This window comes from Ipomoea nil, unplaced genomic scaffold, assembly GCF_001879475.1.
Source record: "Ipomoea nil cultivar Tokyo-kokei standard unplaced genomic scaffold, Asagao_1.1 scaffold1096, whole genome shotgun sequence".
In the NCBI taxonomy this organism is placed as follows: Eukaryota; Viridiplantae; Streptophyta; class Magnoliopsida; order Solanales; family Convolvulaceae; genus Ipomoea; species Ipomoea nil.
Window position 1 is genome coordinate 1,534,842 of NW_017617524.1, and position 16,224 is coordinate 1,551,065.

A 16,224-nucleotide genomic window follows, 5' to 3' on the forward strand; every position below is an offset into this window, starting at 1 on the left:
CAAATGACAATATTACCCTCCATTTTGACGGCTGAGACATGAGGAAGTAACGGAAGGACGCTAGAAGGTAACTTTTGACAACACGGAGGATGACGGATGGTAATTACGGAAGTTAGGGACCGTTGATCGCGATGCCACCAAACTCGAGGGACCATAGGTGGTATTTACTCTACAAAAGTATTATTTGAAAAAAAAAATTGACAAATGTATTTTTGAATTGCAAGTAGGAAAATGCTATTTACTCCTCTTAAATTTCACTTAATATTTTATTTCGTGATGTGGCTCATATTTATTGAAAGTCACTTCATATCATTAGACCACAAGATTATTAGCACACACTTTTAATTAAATTAAAAATAACTAAATAATTCAATTAAGTACCAGGACTATGTGGTCTAATGGTACCCGGGTTGGACTTTCATTTGGAAGGTTGTGAGTTTGAGCCTCAGTGGAGGCGTTATTGGTTCTTTCTGTTTCAGTACTAATAATAATTCAATCAAGAGATTAATTTTGGAGGGAAGTTTTTAGTAGGAGTATATAAGCATTACTCTTCTAAGTAAGAATATCTCTAATAATAAAGTTAGAGATTTGACTTGAGTTTTTTGTGTGGGTAAGCTTTGAGGGGGGGGGGGGGGGAGTTAAAATATGATATTTTTAATTAGGTGTTTACTACTCAAAGCGCTTGTCAGCACTCAGCAAACAAGGGCAAAAATCTACTCACTTTGGTATGATCTTCACATTGTCATTGGCAAGTTTCGAACTTTAATTTCTTCTTTAATGTACTACTTATTAAATTAGTGAACTAAACTCGTACGAGCAACTCTCGCATTCTCTCTGCTTCGGCACATAGTCTGTTCTGTCCCTCGCATTCTCTCTGCTTCGGCACATAGTCTGTTCTGTCCCTCGCATACGCTAAAAATCTAATGAAAATCTCTCATTAGGATACTCTAATGCAAGCTTTCATTCCAAGTGAATTCCTTTTCATTAAATAACTCATTGCAATTCCCTCTCTTATGGAAAAACATGATTTCACATTTCTTACGATTTTTAATATTGATCAGTTGCTATAATCAATATCGTGCTATTTTCTAATATAGTTATAAATCAAATTTTATTAGGTCATGCACGTGACATAATTTTTTAAAGGCAAAAATATCTGGTCTTGCGGATGAGTGGATCCTTATTTGTGAGACGAGTGAAGTTTTTTATAAGTATTACATTTTTTCCATGATTAATGTTACTATTTGTTCATAAGTAACTGTTCAACCTCTAATATTGTAATTTGATTTAAAAGTATTTCATTTTTTATTAAAAATATCATATTTTTCCTAATAAGTATTATACACTTTCCTCTTATGAATAAAAATCAATCAATTTTATTTTCAAAAAAAAAAAAAAAAAAAAAAAAAAACAATCAATCAATTTACATTTTGATTTAAAAATATTACATTTTTTTTTTCCAAAATCCCTTATAAGAAACAAACAATTTAATTTTTTTTTATTAATATTACACTTTTCAGCATAAGTATTACATTAACATCTTGACCACCCCTTCTTAAATAATGTAAAACACTGACTTTGTATTTAAAAATGTAAAATACTACATGTACTCCTATTTTCTAGCCCGAACTTTTACTCTCACACACAAAATTTTGATGTAGGCACTCATATTGGTACTCACATAAAAAAAGGAGTAAATACCCAAAATGGTCCCTCGACTATAGCTAAATTCACAAATTGGTCCTCAACTTTCAATTTCACCCAATCAAGTCCTTAACTTTGTAATTTTAACACAATTTGGTCCTCTGTCTATTTGAGCGTTTGTTGACTGTGATTTTTGAGGATATATATGTAATTTCATGGTCCATCGTCGGTTTTTTAAGGTTTCGGTTGCATTTCCAGACCGCAATGTTACATTTGAATCCACTGTAGAAAGTAATCTACCAAACCCGGTCACCTTCTTCATCCTCCCTTTGGATTTAATGTAGTTGAATTCGTACCAGAGCGAAGAAGACGACGTGTTTCCGAACTGGTGCAACGTCATCCTGGAGGACTCCACGTGCTCCGACGAGAGCTGAAGGTTCTTCTGGAGATCGTCGATCACGGTCAATTAGATGGAGGACCAAATCGTGTCAAAATTGCAAAGTCAAGGACTTAATTGGGTGAAATTGAAAGTTGATGACTAATTTGTGAATTTAGCTATAGTCGAGGGACCATTTTGGGTATTTACTCTAAAAAAGTAACCTATAAGTGTCCACTACATCAGGGAGTAAAATTTAATGAGTATAATTTGAGAGTCTATGTAGTAGAACTCTTTAAAAATAAGATGCTAAACACTTATATAACTATTAGTCATGAAGAGTCACTCTTGATATGATAAAGTGTTGCCACATTCATGCAATAACTATCTAAACATACCACATAATAAATATGCAATTTTCACATCAAGAACTCTTTTTTGTGAGTGATAAATATAAAGGTGTGTAATATGATCCTTAAAATTATACACTTTTATCATGTCACCATGTGTTACGTGGTCATCGAAAAATAGGAGGTGGTAAATTTTGGTCAACAAATTAAGAAAAATGTTTTTAACACCAAATATTTTATCATTTGATAAGTTTTGATAAAAATCATAACTCTTCATATTTATATATTATGTACACCAATCGTTCAAAATCACAATGAGTTATATAAAATAATAGAGTTAGTCCCCGGAGCTATAGTCGGTTCGTCGCTTAACTTAAAAGGTCATGACTAGAGGTGGCGATGTAGAGCGTTCAAATCCATTGAAAACATGTATGTAAAAAATGCCTAAGAATGATGAAAGGTCTTGGATTGGATCCCTTGTACACACATGAAGATTAGGATCTGACCCTGTAGGCTGATTATGACGAAGTTGAGATCACCTAAGTCTTTTTTTTTTTTTTTTTTTTAAATAAAGTTAATTCTATCTTTTTAAGTGAAGTAAGAACCCTTAAGGCAGTCTATGTCGTTAACTTAACCCAAAAGGGATTTATCTCCCCACTTCTATCAACAAACTTCTGTCAATTTGGAGAGTCCACTCACTTTGCCACCGCAGTGGTAGTTTTAAATCAGGTGGTCCATCACTTAGCTATCATTATTGTATGGATCATGATCCACACAAGTTGTATGGACTATATTTTGTATACTGTAAAATAATATACATTCAATACAAAAATAGTGTACATTGTATTCAGGAGATGTACATTATATAATGTACACCCAGTACAAAAATAATGTACATTTAATATATTAAAAATGTACTTTTTGATATTGTCCGAGTAACTAATTTGCCTCTCCCAAGATATAAAGCTTTCTTTCTATATGATACAATTCAAATGAATCAAACTGCAACCACCATTCTTCTTTATGCTTCTCCCACCATCTATCACTCTCCTAATCTTCACCAACTCATCCCAACGCTCTGTATTGGCATAAACATTTGCCAGTATGGAGTAAGCCCCTCCATCTTCAGGCTTCATCTCCATTACCCTCTCAGCAGCTTTCTCTGCAACCTCCACATTCCCATGCGTCCTGCACCCTCCAAGCAAACCCCCCCACACGAACACGTCCCCCTTCATTGGCATTCCCTCTATCATCTCCATGGCTTCCTTGATCAAGCCTGCGCGTCCCAGCAAGTCTGCCATGCACCCGTAGTGCTTCAGCTCTCGGGGGACTCCATAGACGCTCTCCATCTCCCCGAAAAGCTTCCTTGCTTCGTCAACAATGCCTGCATGGCTGCAGCCCACTAGCACTCCCAGGAAGGTTACCCCGTCAGGTGTTGTGCCAGAAGCCACCATTTGTGAGAAGTAATCGAGCAGCGATTTGCCATGACCATGCATGGCTAATCCAACAAGCATGGCATTCCATGTGAAGAGATTTTTTTCGATACATGTCTCGAACACCTCCCGAGCTGCCTCTATGCAGCCGCATTTGGCATACATGTCGACCAGGCCAGTGGCCAAGTATGCATCTATAAAGACTCCATTTTGCTTGATATGATTGTGTATGTTCATTCCTTTCTCTAACTCCCCCAGCTGCGAGCAAGCTGAGAGAGCCGAAACCAATGATGTATTACAAGGTTTCAGAACATTCAAGTCAAGCATTTGATCGAACAGGCTGATAGCGTCCCTGCACTGGCCCATTTTTGCATAGCCTGCAATAAGGGCACCCCAAGAGAACGTGTCTCTCACAGGCATTTCATCAAACAACTCCCTCGCCTTCCCCGTCTCGCCGGCTTTAACAAACCCATCAATCATCACATTATACGAAACCACATCTCTGTCACAACTTTCATCGAACACCTGAAACGCATCCTCAACTCCGCCGTTCAAACAGTAGGCATGAACAAGATTATTGACCACATACACATCCACCAAGAACCCAAATCTCAGGGCTTGACAATGGAGCGCCCGTGCAAGAAAACTCGAACCCAAAGAAGCACAGGCCTTGAGCACAAAAGGGAAAGTATGCGAGTCAGGGGGGACGCCGGATCTCTGCATTTCAGTAAAGAAGCCGAGGGCAGTAGTGGGGGAAGAAAGAAGGGCGTGGGATCGAATGAGGGTGTTGTAACAGAAGGAAGACGGGGTGCGAATGAGGTTGAAAATGGCGGTGGCGTAGTTAAGGTGGGTGGCAATGGAGGGTGTAGAGGCGGGGAGGGGAAGGAGGGAAGTGAAGGAGTGGAGGATTTGGGTGAGGAGAGGAGTTTGGTTGAGCGGAGAGAGGCAGCCATTGGTGAGGGCTTGAGCTTGGAGTTGGTGGATATGTGATATGGTGTTGCATTTGAGCTTGAGAATGGTGATGAGACGCCATGATTGCTTGCAGATTAATCGCGTATTCAGATGATGAGGACACAGAGCCACCATTATAATTCCTCCATTCGGATTTCATGTTTGCCTTTCAAGAACACAATCCCCAAAAATAAACGAAGGCGGCATGCCTGTAAATCAAAAATTCAAAACAACAAAGGAAGAGGCGAAAATGGGGAGAAGTTTTAATTCCTCGCTCCGACGGCCCCCCACAGAGACCGGGAATGGGTTACAAGGTCTCTAGGAAGACTAAGAGAAATAAAAGCGTGGACGGCAGGATTCGAACCTGCGCGGGCAAAGCCCACATGATTTCTAGTCATGCCCGATAACCACTCCGGCACGTCCACCCAGTTGTTACTTTAATTATAAACATATCAATATTAGCTTACATCTTGCAACCATGGGTCAAAGTACCTATGAGATTACTACCGTGTTTTGTCCAATTTAGTCATTGTACTTTTCTTTATAAAGTGGTGCAATTAAGAACAATAGTTAACGTGTTAATATTACAGTGGTGCAATTATGACGAGTACTCTCTCCATCCCGTCCCCAAAAAATATATATGTATATAAGTATATAACTATATACATAAGCCCCAAAACGCATATATATATATATATATATATATATATATATATATATATATATATATATATATATATGTGTGTGTGTGTGTGTGTGTGTGTGTGTGTGTGTGTTGCTACATATATAATATACTAGTCTTTTTTTATGTGCAATGCACAAAAACATATGCACAATATTTATATTTTTAAAAATAACTAACAAATCATTACTAATACTAAGACTGTGTGGTCTAATGGTACCCGGGTTGGACTTCCATTTGGAAGGTTACGAGTTCGAGCCTTAGTGGAGGCGTGAGAAAGTATATGAATAGATATTACAATGTAATAGGGCCAGTAACATTCAAAAAAGAAAAAAAAAATACATCATTACTAATTAAAATCTATATGAAATCAAATTTATTTATTATATTAACCCAATATTTATTGTCTACAAATATTATTATCATTAAATAATATAAGAAACTATATTATATATATTATGGATATATGTGCATGGTAACACTAAAGGGAAAGATAATGAAAGTTATAACGGTAGGGGTATTTTTGTCTAAAAAATTATATAATACAACTCTAGAAGTACAATGTACAAAATGATTAGCACTAAAAATCTTAGGCAGAAGGGTCAAATAGAGCCATGTACTAACATTGATTATTCATCTAGCACCATGAACTAAAATATGGTCCATCTAGGCCATTATACTCTCAATTATTTTTCGTCTAGCATTTTTAGCAAGTTTCTAACAAGTAACACATCTAATTTTCTTAATTACATGGAAAAATAAAATAAAAACAAAATGCTGACTTGCTCTTTTTTCATCTAACTTGCTGTTTTTGTCACTTTTTTTAGCAGAAAAATTCAAATTTTTTTTTTTTATGTATTTCCAGATTATGTTGATTTGTTATATCGCTTGAAAGATTCCAACTCCTTCTCTGTTGTGAGTGTTGAGTGTGAAAACATGTAGGGGTATTCTAAACGAAATGCATCCATACTATTGTTACCATAAATTTGCCCTGCAAAATGTATATTTTTGTCGGGGAGGGGTACCCATCGCGTGGCCGCTTCCCTCGGGGACATATGGCAGTCTCATTTCTTCGTTGTCTATCTCTTTCTCTTTCCAGTGCTGCGCATTATACCTCATAATGCGAAGTTCCTTAGCTTTTACTTCAGTTAGATTGTAGCTGCATCTAGTAAAAGCAAACATATTCTTTTCGTATCTACACTCAGAAGTCGGTTAATTAAGTTACACCTCAAACATTAAATCAAAAGGCGTGTTAGTTATTATACCTCAAATGAAGAGCAATATACAAATCATCGTTGTCACTTAGTCTATTGACGAGCTTTTTTCCAAGCTCCTCCATCTCAAGTGTTTACTGAAGAGCCTCATAAACGCACCATCCAAAATCAAAATAAAAATCAATGCCAATAAATGGGTTCAAAAGCCACAAAAGCGGTAACATACTTATTTCACAGCCGATGGGAAAAATAGATTCACTATTTTTCTAAAAAATTCGTTGAAGAAATCAACATAATCTGAAAATATGTAAAAAAAATTAAATTTTTCTACCAAAAAAAGTGACAAAAACAGCAAGTTAGATAAAAAAAAAAATAACATGTTAGTGTTTTTTTATTTATTTTATTTTTTCAAGCAAATTAGATGTGTTACTTGTTAGAAACTTGCTAAAAATGCTATATGAAAAATAATTGAGAGTATAATGAACCTAGATGGACTATAATTTAATTCATGGTGCTATATGAACAATCAATGTTAGTACATGGGTCTATTTAACCCTTCTGCCAAAATCTTATCTTTATTTTAACTATAATCTTATCTTCTTAACTATAGTAAAGCTAAATGATCTTGTGAAAAATTCCCGCCCAATAGAAACGACAGCGTTTTGATATGGACAAAATATTAAATGAAAGATTGATTAAAGATGGAAATGGTTGATATGCCCGAATCAATTTTTTTGAGGTAATTAAATATGATAATGCTTAGTCAGATCCTTGGCATCTCTTCTCTTCTCTAAGATGCGTAGCAAAGTATTGGTGGCTGCATTTAAGATGTCTAATAAATTAATAATTGCGGCGGTTGAATACTTACAAATTCTAATGACCACATATTTTAAATTAAAAATGACATTTACAATCTCCAAGACCACCATTAATTGAATAAAGATGAATTTAAAATTTAAAATCAATATTTACAATAACCTCTATACTTACTCCAGCACTATAAATAAATCATCATTCCACAGCAAATACTACATATGAAGGAATCTGTAGACCGAAGAAAAAGAGATTCAGGAGGCATTGAGGAGTCTATTTGTCATATTAGAGAGCAACATAAACTCTTTGAGGCTACGATAAAGGGACAAGTAGAAGCTCCGGCGGGATTGCAACTGAAAAATGGAGTGCCATTTTCAGCTATATTTGCGAGTAAGTCTTCTTCTTATAATTCTGATAGAATAGTGAATGAATGTATAATCTTAGATTGTGCACCACTGTTTGTATAAAATATAATTTTGCAAGAAACAGCCATTCCAATGAAAGTGACGGAGCAAACAAATTATTATGGTATATTAAAATATAGCTTTTTTAACCCAACAAAAAGAATAAACAGGCCAACACATTCTAACCACATGAGGTACATTATTTTTTTCTTGCAAAATATATATATCATTATATTTTGAAGAAAATGTCATTATCTTCCATTTTTCTGGAAAAAAAAAAAGTGAATAGGATTTTGGTATAAACAACATATACAGACATATTTATTACAAACAAAAGTAGGTCACATTTAGCAGGCTCAAATAGCTCAAATATCACAGTTTCTACTTTTGTTCATAGGCTTAATAAAAATTTGAATAGTCAAATAGCTCAAATATCACAGCTAATACATTAATTTTCAGTTGAAGCAAATATAGTGGTGGAAAATATTAAATGAAGTACCTTACGTTGATTGAATTTCTCATCTAAATTCCTTCGTGGTGTTGAAAATTATATAGTTGTTGATGTAGCAAAAATAAGATGTGAGCTCGGGTGTGTTATGTCGTCCTCAGGGGATTGGGGTTTATGGCACGCAATATGCAATCGCAATAAACTAGGCACTAGCATAAGGAAATCAACAAGAAGCTAAGCAAACTACAAGTTTAAGGAAATGATAGGACTAACACATATACACAAAGATAAACACAAAATAAAGAAATAGGACTCAAGCTACCATTATCTTCTAGATGCATAGCACAACCTAAGGGATTAGGGAGAACAAGTAACCAAGGAATCAAGCGGGAGTGCATGTAGGTATCCTAGTCTACGAACCATTCTCGTGATTAATAAACAAGGATTAGGACAAGGAATTGCCCCACTTTCGTGGTGAATCAATTCCAAGTCCATCAAGCACACAAAACATCTAAAGCCCCCAATTTCCCCTATTTTCGTAGGAAGAAATCGGGTCTATGCAAGGGGTGGCTTGGATTCATCACCCAACTCTCGTTGAGGCAAGGAATCCTCCAAAAACAAGCTAATGAATGTGTACATCAAACATTAACAAGATATAAATATAAAGCCTTCACAAACACATGAACCCTAGGTTAGAATTCTTCCCTTTTTTGCAATAATCACAAATCAAGCATCAAGATAGAAAATACAACCCTAACTCAAGTCCATAAACTAACTACTCATGATTAAATAGCATAAAGAACACAAAAACATAAGTGTAAAACATAAACATTGCAATGGAAAAGAGATAAGGGAAAGAACACTTCTCTAAAGAAATTGATGCTAAATCTTGGAATCCAAGTGTTGAATCCTCCAATACAAGCTTGAAATATGATAAAGAACCTAAATCTACACCTAATCTAACACTAAAATATGAAAGGAAAGAGTAGAAAATAGTTAGGGTTCGAATGGGGTTCAAAACCGAGTAGAAATGAGTGAAAACTCAGCTAAAAAGGAGAAGAGGCGGGGGGCTCGACGCGTCGAGCATTTACAGAATGTAAATCGCGACCTTACTGCCAAGATTCGACGTGTCGAGAAAATTCTCGACGCGTCGAGTGCTTCTCTACAACACAACTCCGACTGGTAGGCTGATTTTGACCACTTTATGCTCAGAATTAGGCTTTGATGTGTTCATGAAAGTTGTAGATCTTCAAGTATTCTTTCCAATGATGCAAGAATAACTTCATTTGGACATTCTTAGGCCGAGATATGATCAAATTACTGAACAGTGGTCAATTTTGGACGAAATCTATAAGTTCGTAACTTCAACTTCAAAGATGATTTTGACCACTGTGGCTTCCTTTTTAGGCTTTGATGTTTGAATAGGAGTTGTATTACTTTGAGTTTTCTTCCCAATGGAACAAGAATCACTTAATTTGGATACTTCTAGACTGAGATATGGCTCGAAAACAGAACAGTGGCCAATCCATGCGAGAATTTCAGCTTGTTGACACTTGTTCCACTTTTGCCTTGGTTTAATTTGTCCATATGATCAACACCATTGAAAGCATCACTCTTTGGCTCCTTTGGAAGTGTTGCATCCATCTCCTTAACTTCACATTGACCCCCCTTGACTCCAAATGCATCCAACATGATCTAAAATCCTTCATTTCTACTCAAAGATAATGAATTGTGCATAATGGATCAAATGAGCAAAATAAAGATCATTTTGAACAACATAGTGACACCTCATAAGCAAAACAAGGCTAAATATGGGATAGACATGGGGTATAAATATGAACAAATATGCACTTATCAATTGTATCTGCAATAGTCTGTCCACTTGATAAGTAAATATAAATAGGACTGGGAGGCATGCAGTGCATGTATTCATAAATAGAAAGTTTTCAGGTAATATTGTCATATTTACATGCTGTATATATATTTTTTTGGGGGGTAATCACACTTTTGGCCCCTCAATTAGTGCCCATTCTGCAATGTCATCCTTAGTTCCCAATTTGAACATAATTGGTCCCTCAATTATTCGACCATTAAGCAGATTTGGTCCTTCTGTTTGTACGGCCGTTTAACACCGTTTAAATCATGGGTAAAAATGGAATTTCACACATCATTGTTTATAATAAGTATTGTTCTTCTCATTCCTCCGCCCCGCTAGCCATTTTTGCCACCAGTTTCGACGAACCCTAACCTTCGATGTCTACCATTGAAACCTTTCCACCTCTTCGAATAGAATACACTATTGAGGACGCCATTGCAATGTCTTCAAGCACTATCGGGTCAACACAATGGATGCCAGAAGTGCGATGTTGGTGCAGCGAAGTTGCTCCGGTAAAGATGTCATGGAGTACTGCGAATCCAGGGAAGAGATATAGAGCTTGTCCACATTATGGAGTAAGTTTACAAAACCATTATAATTAAATACCGGCCAGAAAAGTTACAAACATTTCAGTTAATTTGTTTTTGTTTGTTACACTTCCTATCAGGACAATGGCAATTGTTGGTATTTTGAGTGGGATTGACACCGATGTCTCCAAGCGTCTTCCAGAGTCATTAGAGGGATACTGAAAAGGTTGGATAAGAAGGAGATGGAAATCCAAAAGTTACAAACAGTTATTGAAAAAGAAAATGGTGTGATGAAGAAGATGAAGTTGGAGTCTAAATTTTCATTTTTTATGGGTTTGCATTTGGTATTGCATTTGCCTTGTTTGTTTAGGAATTGGGATGGAAACTGGTGAACAAAGTCCTAAGCTTTTCCAGTTGAAGTAGTATTTAGAAATTAGTGGTAGTATGTATGCATTGTTTTGATGAGAATGGAAGCGATAATTCATTCACTAACAGAATTGTGATTACATTAATACTCTTAGAGAGAGATAGCTAACTAATAGGCTTAAGACTAGATCACTAACTTAAGCTACATAATGTACACAATAAAATACATAATAATAATATAGTCTAATACTCCCCCTCAAGCACAAGGTTGGTGTGGAACCACATTGAGCTTGTCACGAAGAGCTCCGAACCGCGCTGCTGGTAGCGGTTTGGTGAAGATATCTGCAAGTTGATCTTTGGTAGACACAAAATGAACCTGGAACTCACCCGCCGACACTTTGTCCCAGACAAAGTGGTAGTCAAGCTCGACATGTTTGGTGCGGGCATGAAAAACCAGATTCGCGCATAGGTAAGTAGCACCCAGATTGTCACACCGCAGCGTAGGCGCAGTGGTAGGACCTAAGCCAAGGTCCCGTAATAAAGACACAACCCAGGTGACCTCGGCATAAACATCAGCCAGGCCTTTGTATTCAGTCTCTGTCGAAGAGCGCGCAACTGTGCGTTGCTTCCGAGAGACCCAGGAGACAAGATTCGTCCCAAAGAACATGACATAGCCACTGGTGGATTTCCGATCGACTGGACAACCAGCCCAGTCAGAGTCTGAGTAGGCATGAATATCGGAGGACACCAAAGTAAAGATGCGGAGTCCCTATTCCAAAGTACCTTTAATATAGTGGAGGACACGTTTTAGTAGCCCTCAGTGTTCTTCAGTAGGAGAATGCATAAACTGGCAGAGTCGGTTGACAGAATAGGACAGATCCGGGCGAGTAATGGTGAGATATTGGAGGGCCCTAGCTAGCCGACGATAATGCGTCGGATTGGCGAATGAGTCGGTGGACTGACAGACAGGTTGAGTCACTGATGCCGGTGTTGCTAGTGGCTTACAGTCGGTCATACCTGCCCGCTGGAGAATATCACGCATATAACGCCGTTGCGATAGAATCATACCCTCCGAAACGACAAGTGTTTCTATACCGAGAAAGAATGTGGGTTTCCCAAGGTCTCGGATTTTGAACGCCGTAGTCAGTTTCCGTAGCAAGGAATCGACCAAGACCGTGTCATTCCCGAACATAATGATGTCGTCCACATAAACGAGTAAGAAAACCCTGGAATCCCCAGTCCAGTAGTGGAACAGGGAGACATCCGTCTTCGAAGCAATAAAACCTGTGAGAAGCAAGAAATCATGCAGGCGTTTGAACCAGGCCCGAGGCGCCTGTTTCAACCCATATAGGGAACGCTACAAGTGACAGATGTGATCAGGGCGATCGGGATCTTCATATCCCCGTGGTTGCCGCATATAGTCTGTTTCAGCCAGGTGCCCATTCAGAAAGGCGTTGTGGACATCCAACTGGCAGAGTGTCCACCCGCGAGATATGGCAAATGAGAGTAATAGCCGAACCGTGGTCGGTTTCACTACCGGGCTAAACATCTCAAAGAAATCCTCGCCTGCCACTTGATTGAAACCTTTGGCCACTAACCGGGCCTTGTAGCGTTCCACTGTGCCATCGGCATTACTCTTGTGCGAAAAACCCATTTACACCCCACAATGTTCATGTCGGAGTGGCGGGCACTAGTCTCCACGTGTTGTTGTGTAGCAACGCATTGAACTCTTGGTCCATTGCGTCTCGCCATTGTGGATGGCCCACCACCTGAGAATAGCAAGTGGGGTTGTCGGTAGACACAGTAAGAGCATGAAACTGCTCCCCGGTGCCCTGCTTCATGGCCGAAGCCACATAACATGGGCCCGCTCTTGAGGCTGGGCCCTTGGCCCCCGTCTCTTGGTTGTGGGTGCATGAGCCGGTGCTAAGCCCGTGTCGGGACCAGTGTTGGCAGCAGGAGGCCGAACTGAGTCACCGCTATGAAGAACGGGACTGGACCCCCATGGTAAACTGGGCACGGCCTGCTGTGATTCTGTCTGCAAGGAACCCACTGTTGCAAAAGGGAAGTTAGTTTCATCAAAGCGGACATTATGACAGATATAAGTTTTCCCGGTGTTTAGATCCATGCAGCGGTAACCCCTAAAAGACGGTGGGTAACCTAAGAAGACACATGGACTTGACCGATATTCTATTTTATGACGGTTATAGGGGAGAAGATATGGAAAACAAAGGCACCCGGATATGTGTAAGTGGGTGGTGATTGATATAACCGGAAGTATGGTGTATCAAACTGGAGTGAGGAGGACGGTAAGCGATTTATAAGGTACGTTGCTATTTCAAATGTGTGATCCCAATGACGCTGTGGGACAGACGCTTGAGCTATCATGGCCAAACTGGTCTCGACAATATGCCGATGTCGGCGCTCGACACGCCCGTTTTGTTCGTGCGAATAGGCACATGATTGCCTGTGCACAATCCCTAAGGAGGTAAAGAGTTTGTGTAATTTTAGGTATTCCCCCCCCCCCCCCCCCCCCCCCAAATCAGACTGAATGGACTTGATAGAACGTGAAAACGTACGTTCTACCGTCGCCGGAAAAATATCAAATATTTTATAGATATCGGTTTTTCGTCGTAGAGGATAATACCAACAATAGAGGGTGTTATCATCTACGAAGAGTACAAAGTAACGGGAACCATCCACTAAAAGAACAGGCGTGGGACCCCAAATATCAGTGTAAATAAGATCTAGAACATTATTGCTAGACTTAGCTACCCTATCTAAAGGGAATCGAGTGGATTTCCCAAGTTGACACGACGGACACAAACTGGGAATTACATTTTTATTAGATTCAACCGGGTAATCCCGTAAGACGCGTTTGAGAGCTTGACCATGTGGGTGACCGAGACGCTGATGCCAAACCACGGTAGAGGCACGAGCAGAGAAGAACGCATAATGTGACTTTGGAACAGACAACGAGTACAATCCCACCGAGCTTGGACCTTTAATAAGAACCGCCTGTGTGTTGTAGTCCTTCCCAACAAAAAAGGTAAGGTGAAATTCAAAATAGCAGTTATTATCCTTAGTGAAATGATTGATAGATAATAATGAGACCGACAACTTAGGAACATCTAAAATGCAAGACAATTTTATTGATTTGATAACCGAAGGAATTACTGCATGACCCACACGCGAGATTGCCAAACCTGTTCCATTACCCACTCTTAGAACATCGTCGTCGTGGTAGTCCTCGGATTGCGATATCACGCCGGAATCTGGAGTGGCGTGCGTAGAGGCTCTCGTATCCGGTAGCCACGACGTGACCGTCGGCGACACACCTCCTTCACCTGCCACTGCCACGTGCGCTTGGGATGGTGGCGGCTCGGAGTACCTTCGATAACAGAAGGCGGCGGAGTGCCCTTGAGACCTGCAGATCTGACATGCCAAACCTCCACTCCGGCCGCGGCTTCCGCGCTGGTTGCCGCCACGACCTCCTCCGCCGCGAGGCTAACGACTGCCACTGCCCTGTCCACGTCCACCTCGGCCGGCATACAACGCCGAGGGAATGCCGCTCGCCGTCACTGGATGATAGACAGGAAAGTCATCCGCATGGATGAACTGCTGGGCCTGCAAATAGACCGCCAATTGCTGAATCGTCACCGGCGTACCGGTGACCGCCAGGGAGGCTGCCATAGATCGGAACTCCGGCCGCAGCCCCCAGAAAACGTACAGGTTCTGCTCCGACAACGTCATGTTCTGCCCGGCGAGAGCTAGGTCCTCGACCAAATGTTGCGCATGCCCCAAATATTCCGGTGTAGAGCTATCTCCCTGTCGAAGAGATTGAAACTGCCCCATTAAATTGAGGCAACGAACCTGGGAAGACAAACCAAGAGCCATCTCTGCCGCAAGCCACACACCGCGGGAAGTCGCTTGTCCAAGCGAGAGATTCATGACCTCCTCAGAGATCGACGAGATGAGCAAGGATAGGATAAAGCATCCTGCTCGACCCATACTTCATACGCCGGATTCGGTGTAGCGGAGGCAGCTTCGTCGGATTGATCGCCGACGGGGAGCTCTAGAACTGAGGAGGGGCATGGCCGAGTGCCTCAATAAAGCCGAGCAACCGTTGTCCGCGTAGGAACGGTATAATCTGCGTTCTCCAGTAGAGATAGTTCCGGTGGGTAAGTTTTAATGACACAAAATGGTGTGCACTAGGAAGGGAATTTGGGGTGGTGTTTGGGGAGGAGTTGGTGGTGGTAAGAGTACGCTGGAAACTCTGCAACATCGTCGAACGAGAGGGAGAGAGAAAACTCAACGCAGGATTCCTACTAGCTAACTGATACCAGATGAGAATGGAAGCAATAATTCATTCACTAACAGAATTGTGATTACATTAATACTCTCTGAGAGAGAGAGAGAGAGAGAGAGAGAGAGAGAGAGAGAGAGAGAGAGAGAGAGAGAGAGCTAACTAATAGGCTTAAGACTAGATCACTAACTTAAGCTACATAATGTACACAATAAAATACATAATAATAATAATAATAATAATAATAATAATAATAATAATAATAATAATAATAATAATAATAATAATAATAATAATAATAATAATAATATAGTTTAATAGTTTTGAGGTTCAATTCCAGATTTGGTTGAGTTTAATGCTAAGCATATTTATGTATGGAAGTTAAACTTTCTTTTTAGTTGAATGGCAAGTATATTTTTATATCCAGTTGAATATTAAGTATATTTGAATGGCAAGGGATGGTAACCAATTGTTAAGACCCAAAGCTACTGTCTAATTCTTCAATACAAACTGGAAAACTGCACACCAAAGTAGACAAAAGTGTTTACTGGGAAAGTGCCTAACTGGCAACCAATTGTTAAGGCCAAACTGACCTAAATTTACTGACTAAAGGCCAAAGTAGACAATAAATAAACTACCAATCAAAGTACACAATAAATAAACTGCCAATCAAAGTAGACAAAAGTAATTCATTAACATGTTAAACTGAACAAAAGTGTCAATGTTTTGGTTTAGTTATACCAAAATATCAAAGATCAAAGTTTACAAAAGTGACCACTTCTACCAAAATAGACCAAAATGCATCAAAAGTTTCATATTACTACAAAAATACACCAA

General features: G+C 39.3%; 2 protein-coding genes and 1 non-coding gene across 3 annotated transcripts; all 3 read right to left on the bottom strand.

Annotated features, from left to right (window-relative positions):
- Positions 1-3,280: 3,280 nt before the first annotated feature.
- Positions 3,281-5,029, bottom strand: LOC109183084 (pentatricopeptide repeat-containing protein At5g61800-like). The gene has a single exon (XM_019333306.1). It carries the CDS (start codon positions 4,887-4,889, stop codon positions 3,345-3,347), a length of 1,545 nt encoding a protein of 514 aa, XP_019188851.1. The 5' UTR covers positions 4,890-5,029; the 3' UTR covers positions 3,281-3,344.
- Positions 5,030-5,097: 68 nt separating this feature from the next.
- TRNAS-AGA lies at positions 5,098-5,179 on the bottom strand. The gene has a single exon. It is a non-coding gene; the product is annotated as a tRNA-Ser (tRNA).
- A 6,722-nt stretch (positions 5,180-11,901) lies between these two features.
- On the bottom strand, positions 11,902-12,738 carry LOC109183048 (uncharacterized mitochondrial protein AtMg00810-like). Its single transcript, XM_019333264.1, has 2 exons — positions 12,453-12,738; positions 11,902-12,368 (listed from the first exon to the last, which is right to left on the bottom strand). Exons 1-2 carry the CDS (start codon positions 12,736-12,738, stop codon positions 11,902-11,904), a joined length of 753 nt encoding a protein of 250 aa, XP_019188809.1.
- Positions 12,739-16,224: the final 3,486 nt, after the last annotated feature.